Here is a 17,888-nt window from a genome sequence, read left to right as displayed (position 1 = left end):
CCATCCCTTTTCATAGGGATTCTCACTCCTATTACATATACTTTTATTTAAAAAAATTTTTTTTATATAATTTAGAAATCAATTTACTGTTTTAAAGTGTTCAGCTATAATTTCATTTTAAGATCAGGCTTATACAATTCTTAGAGGCCATTCCTGTTAATTTAATTTGCCGTTGTCAGTAACTCCAGGAAGAGATTAGCTAGATCTACTCTTTGCAATGAGTCATTTATTGTGCAACATCATTATCCTAGAAACACACCCTTTAAAAAAACTATAAGCCTTGGGCATTTCTTTAAATTGAAAATGTTTTTCTTTCATAAATGAATCCTAAGTCTCTGCCTTGCAGGCTGAGAAGGATATCTTTTCTTTTTTTTTTTTCTTTTTTTTAAATATATTTTATTGATTTTTTACAGAGAGGAAGGAAGAGAGATAGAGAGTTAGAAATATCAATGAGAGAGAAACATTGATCAGCTGCTTCCTGCACATCTCCTACCAGGGATGTGCCCGCAACCAAGGTACATGCCCTTGACCGGAATCGAACCTGGGACCTTTCAGTCCGCAGGCCGACGCTCAATCCACTGAGCCAAACCGGTTTCAGCAATATTTTTTCTTATTAACCAAACCTGATAAGTTTTAATACTGAGGTTAACCTATACCAGTGATGGCGAACCTATGACACGCATGTCAGAGGTGACACGCGAACTCATTTTTTTGGTTGATTTTTCTTTGTTAAATGGCATTTAAATATATAAAATAAATATCACAAATATAAATCTTTGTTTTACTATGGTTGCAAATATCAAAAAATTTCTATATGTGACATGGCACCAGAGTTAAGTTGGGGTTTTTAAAAATGCTGACACGCCGAGCTCAAAAGTTTCGCCATCACTGACCTATACGGAGCCATGAAACTGAGTGAAGAACATTTTTCTTGTAGGTTTAAATGAATGCTCACATTTAAAAGGAGAAAATATGTCTGCTCTGTAAGATCTAGAAAGAAATAATAGAGTACAGAACCTGCTTTCCCCCATGTCAGCCTGTTTCCCATTCCTTATTGACACTCAAATTCGCCTAGATTTAACCCAGCCCATGTGAAGAGCCATCACACTTTCCAGGCCCCTATCATTAAGTTGGTTAGAATGAGTTTCCTAGCTGCATCTTTCATTGTTTACAGGTAAAGTAACACATCTGTCACTTTTTAGATCTCATTCACTGAAGACTAATGAGCAAATGTAAAGCCTGAAGGGAGCTCTTGTATTCCATTATTTAACAAATCTGAAAGCCATGACCATATTCTCTGCTCTATGGCTGACTCTTACACCTAGAGCATATCTTTGCATTGAAAAATTACATATTTATTTGGAAGACAAAGAGCTAACCTGGATGATTTAGACAAATAGATTTGAATATTAAACTTAAAAGGTATTTTCTTTGCCAATATAAATACACCAAGTTTAAGACATTATCAGAAGTGAATATATGCAATAGGTGCAAATTTCAGGCATTTGTTTTCATGATGAAATGCCCAGTGTGTTACAGAATATTGCATTTGAAAAAAACTGCATATACTCACACTGCAGCTATTCAGTATGAGAATATTACATGTTTTATTGGAAGCATTAATATTTCTTTAGGGTATGGTAGACCAGTCATCTCACTTTGTTCAATTTTTCTTTGATTCAGTTATTTATTCAGTTATTGGTCATTTTCTCACAGGGTACAATGTTTATGGTACTCCTTGTAATTGCAGAAGACTTTCCACCATTACCTAATTGGCAATTTTTATCTTTACCACCTGTACTCCTATACCTCAGGCCAGCTAAAAAATTAGTAGATTAACATCCAGGGTGAGAATTTTTCCTAGCACTTTTGCTGTGCCTCATGTACTATTACACCTAACCTTTTTATAAAAAAAATCAAAACATTACATAATAACCAGAGGAGAGACTACAGTCGAGTTAACAGATTGTCAAGCACCATTAATTCAAGGAAAATGAAAAGCAAAGCCAGGAACATACTATGCAGTATGGCCCCCTAGTGTCCTCTACCCAGGAGTGTAGCAACATGCACTTCTACCACTAGCTGACCAACATGAAAAACATATATTAACTATATTGTTCTTACTTGAAAGGATATGTGTGTCTTAAATAGGAAAAAAAAAAATGGGGGGGGGATGGGGAAGGAAGTGGTATAACATGTAACAAATGGTCATTGTACAAGCTATGTCTATAATTGAAACCCTCAGAGTAGATGAGATTACGAAGAGAATCATGTGTAAGTAAAAAGAGAGGCGACTTTAAGACAAAACAATATATGGGATCACTATAGTGGGGAGAGCCAGCAAAGGAGAACAACAACTGGTGGCCTGAGAGTAGACAGGGGTGGGCAAACTTTTTGACTCGAGGGCCACAATGGGTTCTTAAACTGGACCGGAGGGCCGGAACAAAAGCATGGACGGAGTGTTTGTGTGAACTAGTATAAATTCAAAGTAAACATCATTACATAAAAGGGTATGGTCTTTTTTTCAATAGTTTTCTTCATTTCAAACGGGCCGGATCCGGCCCGCGGGCCATAGCTTGCCTATGACTGGAGTAGAAGAACAAGCACCCTGCACTGATAGAAGCCCAGGGAGGAGTTCTCCAGAAAGGACCAGCCATGTGAATGCTGTAGAGAAATAGAGAGAAGGCTCCAGCCATGGACATTAACATATATTTGCTTTTTCAGTCCCTACCCCAATTAATAAGCCAAAGATATTTTTAGAAAGCATATCTTGTCACTAAGACATTCCATGAAAAATCTCTTTAAAAATATATTTTTATTGATTTCAGAGAGGAAGGGAGAGGGAGAGAGAGAGAGAAACGTCATTGATGAGAGAGAATCATTGATCGGCTGCCTCCTGCATGCCCCATACTGAGGATCGAGCCCGCAACCCGGGTATGTGCCCTGACTGGGAATCAAACCGCAACCTCCTGGTTCATAGTTCAATGCTCAACCACTAAGCCACGCCAGCCGGGCTAAAAATTTTACTGTTCCATAAATGTTGGACTAAAACATATTGATCCTTTCCACACATGCCCCTTTGGAAATCAGCTTTCCAGCAACTTGAAGCATTTAAAATACTTCCCTATACCTACACAATTTTCCTCTCGGGCAATGAGGAAAATTGTTCTTGCTAAACCCAGGTGATTCCTTTTGAAAGGCAAGGAACCGTTCTCAAGCCTTGACTCAGACAGCTGAGCATAAACTCAGATGGCCGATAATACATCCATGCCCTCACTCGTTCTTCACTGAGCCTTGGTTGTGCCATGCCCTGCTTTAGGCACAAGATATATGGTAGTGAACAAACACCTGTAGAATCAGGGAGCATAAGTCTACAAAAGTGACAGCAGAGGGAGCCAGTGGAAGAACTAGAAACGGTGTCATGGGCGATCCCTGCTGCTCTACCCAGCTTGTTACCCTTCCGCAGTTCTTGAGGGTGTCATGTGGTTATGTGACAGATGCAATATTCTGCACTTTATTAAGTTTAACGATAATCCTGTGACATTGCAATTTTTAATTCTTTTCCAATTTCAGTGTATAACTAAGTTTTGCAATTGTACTAAAAGAGTTTATGTTTATTAGTGTTAATGATAGATCCTTATTACTAATATATGCACTACTTATTAAAAACATAATATGGGCTTAGCACTGTGCCAAACCCTTCACCAACATAAAATTTAATCTTCACAACAGTAATATGAGGCAGGTATTATTTTTTCTATTTTGAAGATGAGGTAAATGAGGCTCAAAGTCTTAATTATTTGCTTAACTCCACACAGCAAAAAGTTAATGAAGGCACATCTGTCTGACAAAAAAGCCATGTTCTTTCTATTATACAACCTTGGTTTAAGGGGTGCATTCATGTTCAGTTCTTCCTTCAAGTTAGTGCAAATCGGTGATTATATTAATGTGTTTGTTTCTATTAGTCTGGTGATAAGGTGAGTAATTAAATTCAACTTGTCTAGAAAAAGTAGAAGTGGCATATATCAGAAAGTCCAGCTAAAGGAAATTTTTCCAAACTTCAGAAAGATTGAGCCTCATAAATAGATCTTCTAAAGAAAAAGTAAGTGATTATGATGAATAGGAAAGGACTCCATGAAAAATGATAGTACCTAGGAAGAAAAAGTCCTTAAAACTTCTCAAACTAGGCCCTTGTAAATAGCCCAGGTAGCTTATTAAATATTTGTCTCTACAAAGGCCTCTTATGCTGCAGGTCTTTTAGGGAGAATTCCCGCCAGCAGTAAAGCACCCAGACCATCGGTTCTCAAACTGTGGGTCGCGACCCCTTTGGGGGTAGAATGACCCTTTCACAGGGATCGTCGAAGACCATCGGAAAACACCTATATAATTACATATTGCTTTTGTGATTAATCACTATGCTTTATTATGTTCAATTTGTAACAATGAAAATACATCCTGCATATCAGATATTTACATTACGATTCATAACAGTAGCAAAATTACAGTTATGAAGTAGCAACGAAAATAATTTTATGGTTGGGGGTCACCACAACATGAGAAACTTATTTAAGGGTCGCAGCATTAGGAAGGTTGAGAACCAGTGACCTAGACTCTCCTGGAACTGACAGCTCCATAGACTCCCCTGAGGGCGGGGCTGGGGTCACCTATGGCAGGATTGCCTCCTAAAGGGAACTGAGCAATGTCGCTGTCTTAAACGGAGAAAGAATTCGGAATCACAAAGAATACAAAAAGCCAGTTAGCTGCTCTAATGATGACAGAACTTCTCCAGGGAAAGCACACTTTGTGAAGATGCTTACCATATGTCCTTCTGAGTTCTCTACTGAGTTAGGGTAGAAATGGAAAATGAAATTTTCATAGAAAAGTGACAAAGGACAGTGCTGTTCATTGTTATCAGTGCCTGGCTACTGTTTAGCCAAACTGGAAGGAGAGTATGCAGTCAGTGTAATATTGTATGTATATGTGTGTGCTACAACATAGGTCCTTAATTGTACAACTTATTTAGATTTGTGGTTTTAATTGCCAGTCCTTGTGTGTACTTAGAACATAGTCTCAAAGGCAGAGCCAATGTTTTATATAAAATTCTTAGCTCCCCAGCTCCTACCATACTGCTTAGGACATTTATATTGGACTCTCAAAAAAATATTTGACTTGGTATTCTTTCCTCAGAGCTCCCAAACATATTCCTTTGCACAATTAACTAGTCACTTTGGTAATTACAAATTGGCTCTAAATAGCTCTTTTATATATGACCAGTTGATGAGTTGATACTTATCTAGAAATGGAAATGTGTGTCTTCTTGTAAGATTAGAATTAAATTTAAAGCCTGGAATATAAAAGATAATACTCTTGTCATTAAGTAGCCACCATAGCCATGCCTGTTGTTTTGTTGCTGTTTTGGGGATTATTTACTAAAATTGGTTTGAAAATTATAACCCCAAGCATGCCACATTTAAAGTTACAGTGGGGCCTTGACTTACGAGTTTAATTCGTTCCATGACGGAGCTCGTAACTCAAATTACTTGTATGTCAAATCAACAGTGAATGAGTGAGACACGTGATGCTGGGCTGATGTTGTGGCGCTCACTGTGACGTTCACTGCGCCAACTAGCGGTGGGGTATCTGAACACATTGTTTGTGGGTAGTTTTTATCACGCGCTAACAGGTGGCCCACGCTGGCCATTTTTGCAGTTGAATAGATTGATTACCGTTATACCTGGAAGTACATACATAATTCATCATTGTATGTGTTAGAGACCCAAATTTTGTCCTTTGGAATTCGTATATCTGCATGTTAGCATCCCTTTAGAGCTATAAAAAAGTATAAAAATAAACGTATTTATACGTTACCCGCATTCTACCGCTAGTCTATAAAAAACGTATTAATACGTGTCCCGCGCTCTACTACCAGTCAACGTAAAACGTATAAATACGTTTCCTGCATACAATGTGTGAAGCTGGCTCATAACCCGAATTTTAGCTCACAACTCAAGGCAAAAAATCGGCCAAGAGACAGCTCGTATCTCGAAAAACTCGTTAGTCAGGACACTCGTAAGTCAAGGCTCGACTGTATTTGCTACTTGGGAACAATGATGTTCTCATAAACTAAGGAAAGTTCCTGAATGTATGAATGGGAAGCAAGAATTCTGATATCACAATTAATATTCTTTATATGAATTGTTTTCAATATAGATTTCTTCAAACACTTCGCAGTTGGGTGATGCCGAACCTATAAGACGCTGTGGAAAGTCTGCACTCTTTCAACTAGCAGAGGCAAGTTTCTAAGAATATACCGAGATGAGCTGTGCAGAGGTGGAAATTACAGAAATTAATCATATTCCTTTAACTGTACCATTTCACCTTTGCCCGTAAAGTGTATTGTATCTAATTTTGAACAATGAGAGGGTTAACCTTAAATTTAGAAAAAGAAAAAAAAAAAGCGTCTTGTTACTAAAAGTCATTAAGCATTGAAAAAGGTTACCCAGGGAAATTGCAAAATCCTTTTCAAAGGTAGTAATATTTTAAAGTAAGGTCAGGCTTGTCTCTCTCATCAGTTAAATAAGTCCAGCTTGAACCCACAAGAATGGTCCAGGCCCTTTTCCTCTTTGCGGATTCTCTTGTAACATTGGTAAATCCCTAGAATAGAATGCACTACTTTTAAACCAGGTGGTTGATGTTTCAATTTTTGTTGTTTTTAGAGAAGAACTCAAATGACATATTCTGAGTCAGGTTTTATAACATCTGTCAGTTGTACATCTGATCTGACATGGATTTAAAATTCCTTTGGCAAAGTAAAAACTGTGTTTTTATAAACCCTATGAGGTGGGTGATGGGTTGGGGAGGACGATGCCAGGAGTTTTTAGGGTGGGCAGGAGGGGTGACTTTGCCAAGCTGTGACTGCTCTGCCTTAAGGGAACTCGTGGAAAAAATGTTTTTAGGACACTATAATAACAGTTCTTTCTTCTGGTGAGACAAATTAGGGGGTAAAAAAAAATGGGTAACCAAAATCTCTTATAAACTTTTTTTTCCTGACTTCCTTCCCATGAGTTCCTTCTGAGGTGTTTTTGTTGTTGTTGTTTTTTGTGATATAGTTCTTTTACAAATCTTAAGTAGTTTGTTAATTTAATGGGATGGCCTGTCATTTTCTAAATTTTATGGCAGCTTATATCATAAAAATTTAGGAGTTTTAAATGTCTTAACATTAAGCTTTTAAAGTTTAGGCAGATCCAAATTAGAAATATAAAAATATAAAGGTCTGAAACAATAAAGAAGTATATAAACAGCAGAATAAACTAATCTATTGTTGTCTGACATTAAGCTGACCAGCTTCTGTGTGAGATAAACTCAGACCCAAATAGAGATCTGCAAATGACTAGAAAACTTAATGAAGACAACAGGGAATCCTTCCTTTCTATCTAATAATAGACAAACATGGCAATTGACCGTACGTTAGCTATGCCTCCCATTGGCTAATAAGCGTAATATGCAAATTAACCACCAACAAAGATGGTGGTTAATTTGTATACATAGGCTCCAAGCAGCGGAGGGAAGACTGAAGGCGAGCCAGAGCCGCAAAGACGGAATACTAAAGGCGGCTCCGGCCGGAGCAAAGGCCTGGGTCCCGGGTGCCGGAAGAAAACCTGTACCGGCAGCCAGGAGAAGGGAAGGCCTATTGCACGAATCTCTTCATGCAACAGGCCTCTAGTACTATATAATAAAAGGGTAATATGCAAATCAACCTAATGGCGGAGTGCGGCGAGAGCCTCTTCTCCCTCTGCGAGCCTCTTCTGCCTCCACAGCAGTGCTAAGGATGTCCAACTGCTCCCCTCGGTCCTAAGCAGGCAGTCAGACATCCCCTGAGGGCTCCTGGACTGTGAAAGGGTGCAGGCCAGACTGAGGGACACCCCTCCTGAGTGCACGAATATTGTACATCAGGCCTCTAGTAGTTTTAATAAAATAGAAGGATCTCTTACCCTTTGAGACAGCATGGAGAGACCTGGAGAGTGTTATGCTAAGCGAAATAAGCCAGTTAAAGAAAGACAAGTATCACATGATCTCACTCATATATGGAATCTAATGAACAAAATAAACTGATGAACGGAGTGGATCCAGGGACATGGAAGCATGGAACAGAGTGCAGAATCTCAGAGGGAAGGCGGGGAGGATGGGTGGGTGGGAATAGATCAGCCAAAGAACTTGTAAGCAAATATGTATAATCCATGTACACAGACAATAGGATGGTGTAGGCCTGGGGCGGGGGGTGGAGATGGATTAGAAGAGGTCAGTGGGGGAGAGAGGGGACATATTTAATACTTTCAACAAAGATTTAAAAAAAAAAAAAGAAAGCAAAAGAAGTGGGTGAGTCAGTAGCAAGGTACTACTGCAGGTAGAACTTCAATAGTAAGGATCTTGCGTATAGTGTGCCTTTGGAGTTAGAGTTGTAAACAGGACTTTGTAAACAGAGAGACCATGAATTTGTCTAGTGTCTTTCAGACTATAGATTGTTAAGACAATTTATTTGAAAGAAGTGATTATCACCCTGCTGGTGTTGCTCAGTGTTGAGCTTCAAATCCTTGAACCAGGAGGTCACAGTTCATTTCCCAGTCAGGGCACGTGCCAGGTTGTGGACTCCATCCTGAGTAGGGGGCTTGCAGGAGGCAGCTAATCAATGATTCTCTCTCATTAATGTTTCTATCTCTCTTCCTTCCTATCTCTGAAATAAAAACAAACAAATAAATAACAAAACCTGCTAAAAGAAGCGATTATCTTGCTTGAATATTAGGAATGTGTAGCCCTCTCTTCAGTTCCTAGTTGTGTGTGTTACACATATATACGAACACATGCATGGTTTTTATTTCTGCTTTTTAAATTTAAGTATAGAAAAAAAACAAAAATATTAATTTGAAAAGATATATGCACCCCTAAGTTCATTGCAGAACTATTTACAATAGCCAAAAATTGGAGGCAGCCTCAATGTCTATCCATAGATGAATGGATCTATATGGTTTTTAAAATATTAAACACTAAATTGTAAAACACCTAACTTTTATATCAATATGTCTTTATTAAACAGTTTTGTGTTAGAAAAGTGTGGACCTTTGAGGCACTTTGCTGTGGAGCTGGGCGTGCTAGAGAGATGAATTTTCTTTCTTTGGCATAAATCATTTAAAAAAAGGATTCCCTATTAAATCAGAGCTCATTAAAAAAGAACACTCTCCTAATTTGTAGGGATGCATCCCAAATATGAAACAGATGCTATGGTCTAACAGATGTTTGAATGCTGGGATCATAATTTAAAGGGGTAAAACGACTGCAATAAGCCTATTCCAATTATAGCAAATCAACTTATCCTCAGACTTAGTTTCTTATAACATCTGAGTAAAACTACAGGCTTTTTATGAAACAGGGTCACTAAAAAATAATTTACCAAGAAAATCTTCTAACATTATTTCTCCCACATGAATGTGATGCCATAATGCCAATAGACTGTGTTTTAGAATAACATCCTGAAGCTTCCCAGTTTCTAATTAAACATAAATATGTACACAATGGATTAATCAGCATCTCCAAATAATCACCAATAGAAATAGGCTTCCTCAATTTATTTTATTCCATGTGTACTTGGTGCTCATTTTTCTTGAACCAAACATAATATTTCATTATGTTGGGTGCCTCTTTAAATAAGTATAACAGGATATTGAGGAGGATTTTTTCTTTTGGCCAGAATTAGTGGTATTGTCTGAAATCTGAAGGAACAGCTTTCAGTTATCCCATCCCACAGCAAAAGCCTACAAGAGGCCACCTCCAATATAGGCCAGACCCTTCTCTTGGGATTTATAAGGAGATACTAATTCTAGCTCATATACTTACTGTGCAGAGGTTTTTCCTCTCATCCCCTCCCTTAACCCAAGTCATCAGTGAGTGGGGAGATATCATAGGCTATCTCATCATCTAGAATACTTTGGCTTTTCTCCCTGACCATCAAACTGACGGCAGCTCTAAGAGTACCCCTATTAAAGGTTGGGGGTGGTACCTACAAGAAGTGTCAAGAAGCAAGAAATGTTTTAGACATAGATTTACTGCTGTATCCTTCACCCATCTGAGCAGGCAAAAAAGAACTGGAGGAAGTTGGCAGCAGGGAGAGACTTGGAATGCCTGCTGCACTCCCTTTTGGCATTGTAGAGATGTGTGAGTTCCCTGGGGTCTAGTGGACACATAGGAGGTAGTCCAGCTGGATCAGACAAGTGGCCATGGGACAGTCATGGGGAGGGGTTGTCAGAGAGCCAACCTGGCACAGTGGGGCAGGCTCCTGCAACAGGAAAAACTCAGCAGAGACGGCTTTACTCAGGACACTCTGATGAGCTCCCATAAGCAGGAGTGATCTTCAGCAGTTTCTATCAGTACCGATGTCCTGGTACTAAAAAACTTGCTATTGTTAGTGCAAAGACTGTGACCTACATCCCCTGAGTACCTTGCAGCAATGCTGCCAGCATCCCTGATCCAGCAACTAGAGGGAACACGGGCCTGCAGGACTCTGTCCCAGCCCTGAGACCACATCCCTTCTGACCAGTCAGCATCCCACCTATTAAATATTTTGCATATCATCCCTGTGCTTGGCATCCCCTGACAAGGTCATTCAGTCTTATGTAGAGTTAGTAGGAACAGACAATAAAGAAAGACATACCCATGGGCAGTTCGTTAGTTTTACCTCTACTATTCTTCTGTCCACTAAACCAGAATGTTTAGGCCTTATGAAGGAAGGTCTAGGAACCAGCCAGCTCAAGAACTAACCACTCACCCTTCCCCAATTCCATTCCTGTGGGCTGTCATGGGAGGAGGAGTGAATGAGGAGAACTCCCCAAAATAGGGAGAAATGCTTACAAGACATGTCTTCTCTTTAGTGAGAAGCAAGAAATATTGTAGGCATATATTTATTGCTGGGCCCTATAGGCCCTCAAGCAGGCAGAAAGAAAATTGAAAAAGTTGACAGCAGACACAAAGAGACTTGGATCGGCCTACACTCTTAGTGTTGGCATTGTAAGCACCCCTGTCTATTTCCCTGGACCCTGGATCAAAACATACGCTGGGGAAGGCCCTTCTTTGAGCATTTGATTGGCATTTTAAACTGGGTGAACTGATAATAGCTGAAAGTGACCTGAAAATTCTGGGATCTGTTCCAGGTGATTTTTAGGAATCTATTCCAACTGGGAAGAGAGATTTGGCATAGTGCTGCTGAGGTTAGGAAATTGAGAAAAATAGAATGCTTTTATGTTTCAACCTCCATGAGGATCATACTGTTCAGTTAATCAGTTACTTAATTGGTGCAGGTCCTATAATGTATTGTGTTTCCTTAATTAGGTCGGGTCATATAAAGATCTGCAAAGCAACACAGCACCTCCCCCTCCCCCCTGCCCTGATATCACTGTGAATCATAGTTGCTATAGTTGGAGGACACTTAGAGACATCTTTACCTGTATATTTTAGCAAAGAACATTGCTACACTTGGAAGATCTCTGGTACCAAATTGCCTAGTATACTAAGTGGGACAGTTTATTCATTCATTCTAAGGACTAATAATTATTGAAGGTCTGCTCCATGCCAATACAGTGAGGCCGCGGAAGCTTCCTGCATGTGGATATACAAGTATTGTTATTATGATGAGACAACTGTGAGCCTTCTTCTAAGTGGTGCAGGGATGCTCTGCCTCTAGGTACAGTTTTGACGTTTTGGTGTGCCACTAGGGGCTGGAGCATAAGCCTAAAATTATTACTGTTTGTTTTACTTCTAATTTTTCTGAAATAATTTTATGTGTTATTTTAAATAGGTTATAAATTTTTTTGTTCATACAGGTTTGCTTTTATTAGACTATAAATTTTAATAGCTGATTTTATGTGCAAGTTTTATTATCTAACCTAAGATAATAACTGACATTTATTATCTACTGTGTGCGAGACGCTTTTCTAAGTACTTTATATGTACTCATTGAATTTTCACACCCATTCTCTGGGGGTAGGTACTGTTATCTTTCCTTTTCTACACATTAGGAAACAAAAGGGCAGAGAGGTTTTGTGTCTGGCCTAAGGTCACGGGAATAGGAGGTGTTAGGGCCTCTGTAGAAACCTAGGCAGTCTGTTCCCCACTGCCTGGGCTCTTCAACACTGGGCTATGCTGTCACCTTGTTTTAGATGAGTATAAAGGCTATGCAAGCTGCTTGTTAGAGGAGTTTGCATATTATAGACGGCTCCATGGAAGACAGCTTACTCCTACACATGTGTGTACTGCCGAATAAGATGACAGATTGTTCAAGACTGCTGTCAAAAAATGGAGCTGATATTTCCTTTTTAAAAAGTGTCTGTACTCTTAAAACTGCCAAGATACCGTTTATACACTTAAATAAGTAAGTGCATATTGGTGAATTTGGAAGACACTGTGAGGGCTATAGGAAATTATGGTGTAGGAATCCTGCCCTCCAAGAACGTATTCTTCACTTGCAAAGAAATAAAATATAAAAGGTAAAGGGATAAAATTATAAATAGTGTAAGTGGTTTCATAGGGAACGATGCAATGAAAAGACAAAGCTCCATTTGAGTGAGGAGTGGTACACAGATGAATGAGTAAAGCCAGGACAGGGAGAAATTAATATGAGCAGGAATGTTCTGGGGACCCAGCACAGGGAGAGAGCATGAAGATGGGTCTTGATGAAGGAGTTGTTGAGCAAGAGAGGTTGAAACTAGCAGCCAACTTGCTTTGTTTGGCTCATAACTTGTTGACCTTTATTATCATTTGTATTTGAGTTAGTGGCTAATATTTTTAAAAATACAGGTTTTAAGTAAATACAAATTTCTGATTTCTCATGAGAATTGAGAGATCTGGAAACACTGGGCTAAATAACCTTCCTACATTGGATCAGGTGTTCAGAACTAATAAGCTGCCTCCTTGCAGAGGTGTTTGCTGTGCAAATGCGACCATCCTCTCCTTTCCCTACTGAGCCCTGACTCGGGGGCTAAAAGTCATTGGTAGCATCCACTTTTACTTGTTCACCTTCCTCTTTTGTACCTGACCAGCTGTGCCCAGTAGAGATTGTGACTTGTGCATAATTAAATGGAGAGATGGGGAGAGATAGCAAAGAGATAAAGGCAGGAAAGTGTGAGATCGGTGGGTGGCAAGTAAATCAGACTGGCAGGAGTGGAGGAGATTTGGGCAGGGGAAGGCAGAGTGCAGCTGCAAGTCAGAATTGAGAGGGTGTTTAGTGTGAAGCAAAGACATTTCTATGTGAACATAATGAGAAGCCATTGAAGATTTGGGTCAAAGGTATACAGTGATATAAGCACCACTTGGAGAGATACTTGGCAGAGCGTGTGGAATGGAGTAGATAGCCTCTGGGAAATCCAGGTGTGAAGAAGACAGGAAGCTGGAGAGGGGGAGCTGGCAGTAGGAACAGGAGGCAGAAACAGACATCAGGGGAGCTGCACGGGACTCAGTTGGATGACTGCATTGATGTGAGAGGCAAAGCAAAAGGAGTGCTGAAGGTGACTGCACTTCACAGCCTGAGTGTGGGGGAAAAGAATGGCTTCCCGAAGTTTGACCCTGACCTGTTGGGGGAGCCTGGGTGTTTGTGGGTGAACAGTCCAATAGTACAAAAGAAGAGAGGAAAGATGCTGAGGTGGAGAGGGATAGCTGAAAAAATCCATTACTAAAAACGTCAACAAGAGAGGGATTGCCAGCAGGGTAAGTGGCTGAGTTTGGAAAGCAGAGACAAATGTTCCCCTGAGCACAGGAGAAAGATAAAAGTGGTCACCACAGCACTGCTGTGTCTGGCCCGGGTTACCCACTGTGTTGTACTTTCTTCTTTACCCCAATTTATGAAACTAGTTATGTGTTGAGGTGGAGTTGGAGAAGGAGGATGCTGGATCTCTACAAATACACTCCTTCTGTATAAAAAAGAAAGATTATAGACCTGCTGGGAAGAAGGGAATTGGAAAAGTTGTCCTTCATCCTGTTTAATAAAAAGGATGGAGACATTTTCAGAGGCCTCAACTCCTTGGTTTTACTTACATTCTAACTTGCAGAAGCCAGTTATAATTCAAAACAAATTACATACAGGTTTATTCTAGTATCCGTAAAAATTAAATCTTATGGAAAATTATGGCTTACTTTAAGAAAAGCTGAATTATGATAAAATTACAGAAATTATATACTGTACTGATACAACTAGGAAATCCCATCACTCCAGTCACAGTAGCATTCCCCACCATTACCAATTATAGGTGGTGTTAGACTGAGGGGTGGCTTCAAGTTTTGTGTTGTGTCCTCATATATTATGGATGTGCATTATCCCTCCGATCCTGTTGTAACTCCTGAAGCTCAGAACCTCAATATGTGGCTTCCTGTCTCAGCTTCACCTACCCTGTCATCACACAGCTGAATTCTAATACTTATTTGAGGGGGCTTTTTATCTAAAGTGATGTGTTTTTCCCCCCATGTTTTTATGCAGAGATGTGAGTCATTTTTAGAAAACTCCTAAAACTGTGCATTTCATACCCAGGTTGCACCAGCTTATTTTTGGAGGAACTAGAATACAGGAATGCACCTATTGACTTCTGTTAGTAGATGCATTTAAAGTTTTCAGGAATGGTATTGTTTCTGAAGAAATAGTGGGTAAAGAGAAACATTTAAACCACCATTTCTCCTGGCCCAATTATTTCAGCAAACCAAATAATAAACTATTTCACATGCCCAGATTTTAGAGTTGGAAGACACTTAGACCACTAGTCTGTTACCAGTTACCTTTTATAATAAAAAAATTAATTTTTTTTTTTTTTTTAGCAGCAATGCTATTCTTTATTCCTTGAAACCATCAGCTCGTGTATTTTTATGGCAAAGACATTCTGGTTTCATTTAATTATAGGAGAAATGCACATCTTGGAAAACACTGCTAAAAGCTATCCTTGGGTTATGTGTACATGTTTGGCAGGTAATAAGCTAGTGCGAAATGATTGTAAACATACCTTGGCTGCAACACATTTGTTTTGAAATTGAAACTCCCTGATTAGTGTCAGTGAGTCTGTTTACACTGCCTTTTTTTTTTTTTTTAAGTCTAGCTGGTTCCTGTATAATAGACAAAGGACAAAATATAATTAAGAGCGAAATAAAATGAGATGGTACCCATTTCTTTATACCAGTTAAAGGGTTTCTATTTCTGTAGCATTACTTGTCTAATACACATGATTATTTTTTACTGATCATTTCTCTAAGTCTTTTAAAGGCACATTAAATAAATGAATTGATAGTTCTGAAGAAAGGTATACACTTTAAAATGTCTTTGATTCCATGAGCTAAAGACTTGATGTACTCAGATTTATTATGTCTTTAAAGCAAGTCCCCAGTAACAAATCCTGAACCTAAGATGTGGTCTTACCTGAACTGAACATGACAGCCTCCTTGAACTGCAGAACATAAAGCATAATCCCTCCATTTTATCTGACCCCTTCAATATTCCTGTTGCATTTTTTTCTTTGCAGTCATTTTTAAGAGTGTAGTCTTATATATCCATTCAATCGTTAAGACCTCGGTTTCAACATACTAGTTTTGTTTTTCTTTAGGGAGTGAGTTACATTTTTTTAATTTACATTTCTTCTAGCACATCACTGATGTGCCATTCTGATTACACAAAACAGTGAGAAACCACTTTTTCAGAGTTAAAATTAATAAAATTAAAGTATTGTCAAGGTAAAAATTAAAATTTCCATGTTTAATTTTCACTGATGCTCTTGTGAAGCATAGCCAAGGACAGTGTGATTGCTAGTCCAGGCCAAACAGTAGCAGGATCATAATTAGCACTGTTTGTTTGTTTTTTTATAGACTCAGAAAGTAACTCTTTCTTGGTATGAATCAGAAAGCATTTAGACTCATCTGCTATTTTGGAACTAATGAATCATGCAGTTTAACACAGTTATCTGTTGAACGCATTTGTTTTGAAGACAGGTACTAGGGTATTCTTGGTGAATAATACAAAGGTGAACAGGATACATTTTGTACCCACTGAGTTACCCTTATAAAAATAGAGTGTAGTACCTGAGGAAATACACAATAGATACCAAGTATTGGTGCCCAGCATTTGATTTAAGACATTAATGTTTTAACTTCTCTGAATACAGCCATGGGAATCTACCCAGAAGGTGCCCTGCAGATGATTTTACATTCTCACTTTAAAAGAAGGTGATTGTTCAATTTAAAATAATAATAGAAGAATAAATTGTCATTTACTAAGGCATGTTCCGTTTCGGGGCCTGATTAACAACCTTCTGTTAAGGTCAGCCTGACTAATTAATAACAGACATTAATTTTGCACTTCCCACAGTGCAGTTTTATTCATTTGAGTTCAAATTGATTTATGGCTTTTTGTGCCCACTATCTGCTTACCCGTGCACACGTCCTTGCATCTTTCTGTAATGTAGTGTGTACGCACTTTAAGTCCCACTGAAGTGTTGATATATGCACCCAAAAGTAGATGTAAGTAGAGATGCTTGTACCCAAAAGTAGAACTGAGCTTAATGTGTGTTTAATAAGAGTTGCTTCTTGCCAAAACCGGTTTGGCTCAGTGGATAGAGCGTCGTCCTGCAGACCGAAAGGTCCCAGGTTTGATTCCGGTCAAGGGCATGTACCTGGGTTGCGGGCACATCCCCGGTAGGAGATGTGCAGGAGGCAGCTGATCGATGTTTCTCTCTCATCGATGTTTCTAACTCTCTATCTCTCTCCCTTCTTCCCTGTAAAAAATCAATAAAATATATATTTTTTTAAAAAGAGTTGCTTCTTGAAAGGTAACTGATTTAAGTCTTCCTGAATCTAATTTTGTTATATATGTTTCTTTTTTCAACTTCAGACTCATTCAATCCTATATGAACAATTAGAGCAAAGCAGTTAGTCTGCCAGAGCCATGATGTGCTATTAATGCTACCAATATGAATATTACTAGTAATAATAATAGCCAACATTTTCTCTCTATGCCATAAGGCCACAGAGAGATGATTGTCAGATATATTATTTTTGTTTTATACAAGGCACTAATTTAAGTACTGTACATGTGCAACTCCTTGAACTTCACCATATTCCTAAACCAAATACTACTAACAGTCTTGTTTTATAGTTTGGGAAACAGAGGCACAGAAAGATTTAAATAAAATGAGTTAATCAGTCTGCAATCTTATGCAATCTGGCTCTAGAAACCCTGCCTTTTGTTTTGTTTTGTTTTGTTTATCCTCATCCAAGGATATTTTTCCATTGATTTTTAGAGAGAGAATGGAAGGGAGGGGGAAAGAGAGAGAGAGAGAGAAACATCGATGTGAGAGAGATACATTGATTGGTTGCCTCCCACATGTGCCCAGACCAGGGCTGGGGATTGAGCCTGCAGCCAAGGTATGTGCCCTTGACCAGAATGGAACCCGAGACCCTTCAGTCCACAGGCTGTTGCTCAATCCACTGAGCCAAACTTGCTAGGGCTAGAATCCCTTCCTTTTGAGACTGCCTTTCAATAGAGAATTTGCTCATATCTAAGAGTGATGGCATCAATAACTATTCCCAGCTTCTGTTTATGTCATATAGACTTATAGACTATTAATTCCTAAAGACTTTTGAAAATTATCCTATATAATAAAGAGGGGATATGTAAATTGACCATCACTCAATCACAAAGATGGCTGCGCCCACAGCGGAGGCAGGGTTTCTGTAACACAAGATGGCTGCGCCCACAGCGGAGGCTAAGTTCCCATAACAAGCCTTAAGAAGCAATCAGCAGGGACCTGAGGTTGCCCCACCCCCACCCTCCGTGGGGCTTGACAGGGGACCTCAGGCTGCTTCCCCCGCCCTGGGCC

The 17,888-nt window shown here is 39.2% G+C and overlaps 1 protein-coding gene across 12 annotated transcripts in view; it reads left to right on the top strand.

Annotated features, from left to right (window-relative positions):
• The window catches only part of BBX (BBX high mobility group box domain containing), a 298,024-nt gene that overhangs the window by 238,508 nt on the left and 41,628 nt on the right, over nucleotides 1-17,888 (top strand). For 11 of the 12 annotated variants that reach the window (XM_059687912.1, XM_059687914.1, XM_059687913.1 and 8 more), the window contains one exon: nucleotides 6,211-6,291. The exons of the other annotated variant lie outside the window; for it this stretch is intronic. In XM_059687912.1, coding sequence (XP_059543895.1) covers nucleotides 6,211-6,291 — 81 coding nt within the window. The remainder of the gene's footprint in view (nucleotides 1-6,210; nucleotides 6,292-17,888) is intronic. 12 annotated transcript variants of the gene reach the window in all.

This window comes from Myotis daubentonii, chromosome 3 (genome assembly GCF_963259705.1).
Source record: "Myotis daubentonii chromosome 3, mMyoDau2.1, whole genome shotgun sequence".
Taxonomy (NCBI): domain Eukaryota; kingdom Metazoa; phylum Chordata; class Mammalia; order Chiroptera; family Vespertilionidae; genus Myotis; species Myotis daubentonii.
Note: the sequence above shows the minus strand (reverse complement) of the source record. Positions and strands in the feature narration are given on the sequence as shown.